General features: G+C 44.2%; 1 protein-coding gene across 2 annotated transcripts in view; it reads left to right on the top strand.

The window, feature by feature from the left end:
• Nucleotides 1–805: 805 nt before the first annotated feature.
• Nucleotides 806–6000, top strand: part of l(3)80Fj (lethal (3) 80Fj) — a 372965-nt gene continuing 367770 nt past the window's right edge. The window contains exons 1-2 of one of the 2 annotated variants that reach the window (XM_065426472.2): nucleotides 806–956; nucleotides 1077–1176. In XM_065426472.2, the coding sequence (XP_065282544.1) occupies nucleotides 882–956; nucleotides 1077–1176 (175 nt within the window). In that variant the 5' untranslated portion in view covers nucleotides 806–881. The remainder of the gene's footprint in view (nucleotides 957–1076; nucleotides 1177–6000) is intronic. The other variant, XM_065426473.2, reaches the window with a different exon arrangement.

The raw sequence follows: 6000 nt of genomic DNA, 5'->3' as shown, positions 1-6000 counted from the left end.
GCTGCGCGGCGTGGTTTTGCGAAAAATGTAAACAAGAGAGGAGATCTGGCCCGATAGGCGGAGCAACGACATGAGCAACGCCAACTTCCGGCTTCACTTTAGCTTCACAAAGAGTGACGTCAGGGCGTCTCTTGAGTTTCCTTCCTCCGTGCTCCATGCTATGGTGGCTAGAAGGAGCCACCATAGCAATGCCGCCATGCCTGGGGACAAACCTTTTGTAGGAAACTCTATGGGACAAACGGATAAAACGCGCGCAAAGAAAACTTATCCGTAGTGCCTAGGCAAGAAGCAAAAACCCCCAGCATTTCTCTCTCGTGCCCGCTCTTACACGAGCCTACGCACAAACGGCTGGCGATCCCTCAAATGGACGTCTTGTCATTTAGACCAGTACAGTAACTCTATGATTTAGACGCACGCGTCCTGCAGACCATAGAGAGAGAGAGAGAGAGACAAAGAGAAGGAAAGACAGGGACGTTAGCCAGTGTAAGTACCGGCTGGCTACCCTGTGCTGGGGAAAGGGGTAAAGGGAATAAAAGGAGAAGAAGAGGAGAAAAAAAATTAAGGAAATTCACGCAGTACCGCGATACTACGCGATACATAGTTTCCTAGGAAACTCTATGCTGCAGACGGTGTCCAAAAGCCTACGTGCCTAGGTGTTTCACTGGTTACTATCTCCCGCAATCGCGTTCGGCGCATTCGACTTGTAAAAGAATAGCCTCTCAAAGCAGCGTTTTGACTGCAGAGGGCATCACTTTATGGCATGCGTAATGAACAACAAAAACTGAGCGTGGTGTCCGAATCTACAACCCGAGTTGAGGATTTGGACACAGCGCCAACCACGCTCAGTTCTTGTTCCCAGCATCGCCCGCTGCCGCATCGCCATGGTCATCGCCGTACGTCATGTTTTTCCACGCCGTGAGTGCAGCCCGTGGATAGTGGTCATGGCAGGAGTGGAAGTAAGTCCTTTCAATAAAGTTTAGTGCAGTTTAAATCTTGCTGCCGTTATAGGGCTGCTCCGAGCGCATTCGTTATCTGAAAGGGGTCGGTGTTCACAAGGAAACATAATTTTCTTGCAGGTACCTTCAGTATTTAAAGACCTGCCGGTCAAAGTGCAAACGTCCAAGCTTGTCACTCGCAAGGATCTCTTCTACCAGCTGGAAGAAGCGGCAAAAACAGGTAAAATCTACCGCAGTTTGCCCGTATTCTGGAGCAGAGATCACGCATTTGTTGGCCTACACTTCCCCGATGTGACGTGTCACAGCGGGTTCTCGAGTCGCCAAGTTGAAGTTCCCTGCACCGTCACAATGCGGCACCGGCCTCGATAATTGCACGTGTTGTCGACTTTGCGTACCGGCGTCTCCGGTTACTCGTGACGTTCGCGAGGGAAATTCTTTAGTCTTTTCGAAATGAACAACTTCGACCGGCGAGTTTTTCTGTCTGCGAAGACGACGACGATTTCAGCTATCGCTGTTGCTACTGCGGTACCTGTTACTCAATCGTTGAGTACTATGACCTGCTGGTGACGTTAGTCTAATTAATAATACGCTCCAAATATGTTTCGCGCCTGTAGCGGGTTGTTTGCAACGGCCCTACGATTGCTCGACCAAGCGTGGCATCAAAGTTCCTGAATGGGTTCTTGCGAGGTAGGAAGTGGGCGGATTGCAGTGCCTGGATGGTCCGAGGGCTGGTGAGGAATCTCTGCGTGCGCGTTTCGCGGGATCGGGCGCCTTCGAATAAAAAAAACATAAACTGCCTGGTAGCGCGATGAGTAGTTGTTTACAGTTATGGCTCGAAAAACCAATGCCCGGTTTTGTAAACGTTTATAGGAAGTTGCATTTCAGCTGCATCTTGTACATGCCGAATGGGGGGCATGAGTACAGGGTCCTGAATATTTGGTTGCGCGTGTTCAAATAAGATTTTGCACTCACCGCTGCACTGTTCTTGCTCAAATTTTGCAGAACGATCACATTTTCTTGTCTACTTCGTTTAGTAGAACACTTGGCATGATTAATCATCAGCCTATTTATGTGCACTGCAGGACGAAGGCCTCTCCCTGCGATCTCCAATTACCCCTGTCCTGCGCCAACCGTTTCCAACTAGCGCCCGCAAATTTCCTAATTTTGTTACACCACCTAGTCTTCTGCCGTCCTCTACTGCGCTTTCCCTTCTCTTGGTACCCATTCTGTTACCCTAATGGTCCAACAGTTATCTAATCTGCGCATTACATGACCTGCCCAGCACCATTTTTTTTTTCTCTTCATGTCTATTAGAATATCGTCTATACCCATTTGCTCTCTGATCCAAACCGCTCTCTTTCTGTCTCTTAAAGCTATGCCTAGCATTCTTCATTCCATCGCTCTTTGCAGAGTCCTTAACTTGTTCTCAAGCTTCTCTGTCAGTCTCTAAGTCTCTGCCCCATATGTCAGCACTGGTAAAATGCACTGACTGTATACTTTCCTTTTCAATGATAACGGTAAGCTCCAATTCAGGAGCTCACAATGTCTACCGTATGTGATCCAACCCATCTTTATTCTTCTGTGAATTTCCTTCTCATAGTCAGCATTCCCTGTGATTAGTTTACCTATTTAAACATACTCCTTCACAGACTCTATAGGCTGACTTGCGATCTTGAACTCTTGTTCCCTTGCCTGGTTATTTATCATTATCGTTGTCTTCTGCATATTAATCTTCAACCCCACTCTTACACTGTCCCTGTTAAGGTCCTCAATCATATTTTATAACTCCGCAGCGTTGCTGAATAGAAAAATGTCATCGGCAAACCCAAGGTTGCTGAGGCATTCGCTGTCGATCTTTACTCCTAAACCCTTCCCAGTTTAATAGCTTGCATACTTCTTCCAAGCACGCAGTGAATAGCATTGGACAGATTGTGTCTGCTTGTCTGACCCCTTTTTTTATAGGTATCTTCCTACTTTTCTTGTGTAGAATTAAGGTGGCTGTGGAATCTCTGTATATATTTTCCAGGGTATTTACGTAAGTGGTCTGTACTCCTTGATTACGCAATGCTTCTATAACTGCTGGTATCTCTACTGAATCAAGTGCTTTTTCGTAATCTATGAAAGCTATATAGAGAGGCTTCTTGTACTCTGCGGATTTCTCGATAACCTTATTAATGACATAGGTGTGATCCATTATAGAGTATCCTTTCCTGAAGCCAGCCTGTTCCCTTGGTTGACTAAAGTCCAGTGCTGCCCTTACTTTATTGGAGATTATTTTGGTAGATATTTTATATAATACTGGTAGTAAGCTAACGGGCCTATAATTTTTCAGTTGTCTCCTTTTTTGTGGATTAGTATAATGTTTGCATTCTTGCAGTTTTCTGGGACCCTTGCAGTCGATAGACACTTCGTATAGAGACTCGCCAATTTTCCTAGCATCATGGGTCCTCCATCTTTGATTAAATTGACTGTTATTCCATCCTCATCTGCTGCTTTTCCCCATTTCATGACTTGCAAGGCCCTTCTGACCTAATCTCATTATAGGAGGAGTTTCTGTGTATTGTTTATTATTTTGAATAGAGTACTCCAGAGTCCTCTGGGTACGGTACAGGTCAGCATAGAATTCTTCCGCTGCTTTTACTATATTTTCGAGATAGCTGATGATATTACCCTGCTTATCTTTCAGCACATACATGTTGGTTTGTCCTATGCCAAGTTTCTTTCTCACTGGTTTCAGGCTGTGTCCATTTTTTACAGCTTCTTCAGTCTTTCTCACATTATATGTTTGAATATCACTTATTTTCGCTTTGTTGATCAGTTTTGACAGTTCCACAAGTTCTCTCTTATCTCTTGAGTTGGACACTTTCATACTTTGCCGTTTGTTTATTAGGTCCTTTGTTACTTGGGAGCGCTTGCCTACTGGTTGCCTTGGTGCCTTGCCTCCCACTTCAATTGCTGCCTCTAAAGCCAGCCTCGTTACGGTTTCATTAATTACCTCTATGTTATCATCATCTCTCTGTTCTAAGGCTGCATATTTGTTTGCAAGTACCAGCCTAAATTTGTCTGCTTTTACCTTTACTGCCTCTAAGGTGACCTGTTTTTTCTTGACCAATTTTACTCTTTCTCTGTTCAAATTAAGGTGAATCCTATCCCTCCCTTACCTATGATCACTGCACTTTACCCTACCTATCACCTCTACATCCTGCAAAATGCTGGGATCGGCAGAAAGTATGAAATCAATTTCATTTCTTGTTTCACCATTAGGGCTTCTCCAGGTCCACTTTCTGTTGCTATGTTTCCCGAAAAAGGTGTTCATTATTCTCAGCTTATTCCTTTCTGTGAATTCCACCAGCATCTCACCTCTACTGTATCTAGAATCGACACTGTAGTTGCCAATTGCCTGTTCACCCGCCTGCTTTTTCCCCGCTTTTGCATTGAAGTCATCCATTACTATTGTATTCTGAGTTTGCACTTTTCTCATTGCTAATTCATTACCTTCATAAAACTGATCTACTTCTTCGTCGTCGTGACTGGATGTTGGAGTGTAGGCTTGTACTACCTTTAATCTATACCTCTTATTAAGTTTGATTACGACTACAGCTATCCTCTCATTAATGCTGTAGAATTGGTCGATGTTGCCCGTTATGACCTTATGAATTAGGAATACTACCCTGTATTGCTTCTTATCTGGGAGACCTCTGTAGCAGAGGACATGGCCGTTATTTAGCAATGTGTAAGCCTCACCAGTTCTTCTATTCTCACTAAGACCGATAATGTCCCAAACAATGTCTGATAATTCCTCAAAGAGTCCTGCTAAGCTAGCCTCACTCGAGAGGGTTCTGGTGTTAAACATTGCAAGGGTCAGTTTCCATTCGCAGCCTGTCCAGACCCAGAGATTTCTAGCACCCTCTGCTAGTCGCCTGTTTTTTAACACAAACATTAGGCGACTTGAAAAACAGGCGACTAATCATGCCAAGTGTTATACTAAACGAAGTAGGCAGGAAAGTGTGATCTTCTGTAAAATTTGAGCAAGAACAGTGCAGCGGTGAATGCAAAATATTTTTTTGAACATGCGCAGCCAAATATTAAGGATCCTGTAGACGGGGATGGCGAGGTAACTTTAAGGGCAATGGTCAAGTTTAGCTACCCAATCTGTTATGCTTTTTGTGTCTGATTTACCTCTCGGTAGTGGGTGGAGTTTGATTTTCTGCTGCTTCTGTAGTGATTCATTTGCACGCTGTAGGTTTGTTTGACTCAGAAAAGGGGCAGGTGGGGCCGACATACCGTGGAGAAGTTCTCGGCGCCTTGTGTGAAATTGCAAGATTAATGGATGGATGCTATGAGCGTCCCCTTCGGAACGGGACGGTTGGTCGCTCCACCAAGGTCTTATTATATTGCCTAATGTCCTACCTATGTTAAAAAGAGAAAAAAAAAGGAAAGGAAAAGAAAGAAACCACGATGAACACCAAAAACCTAACTTTCTGAACCCCAATTTGAGCTTTGTTTTTGCACACCTCCGTTGTTTGTCATTTCCTTACTTTCACCCATCTTCCAATAGCCGCTTACTAATCTCTACTACAGACATCATAATCAATTTTACTATGAGATTCTCACAATTCAAAGCTTATCCTGCCCATGCCACCCTGCACAGCTTCATTTGTAGTCTTCCGGTGAGCGCCCAATGCGAGGCGACCCACTAACCTTTGGTTCCCATTGAGTTCTGCTTGTACCCCCGATTTCAAGCAAACAACCGCATTTCCAAAAGTCCTGGAACCATTAAACCTTTCCACATACCCCAGAGCACCTCGTACCTATTGTATCCCCATAGTGCTCTGTGCTTCATTATGGCTGCATTTCTCTTCCACTTTACTGTTATTGTTTTTCCTGTGTTTCCATATATCTGTTGCTTTCGTTTATCCATATACCAAGGTATGTATATTCTTTTACCTGAGGCATTTCTTGACCCTGAATTGGCACTGTCTGTTCACTGTTTTCTTTAAGTACCATAACACTGTATTTGTTGACGCTAAATTTCAGACCTAAA

Source organism: Dermacentor albipictus, chromosome 2 (assembly GCF_038994185.2).
Source record: "Dermacentor albipictus isolate Rhodes 1998 colony chromosome 2, USDA_Dalb.pri_finalv2, whole genome shotgun sequence".
Taxonomy (NCBI): domain Eukaryota; kingdom Metazoa; phylum Arthropoda; class Arachnida; order Ixodida; family Ixodidae; genus Dermacentor; species Dermacentor albipictus.
Note: the sequence above shows the minus strand (reverse complement) of the source record. Positions and strands in the feature narration are given on the sequence as shown.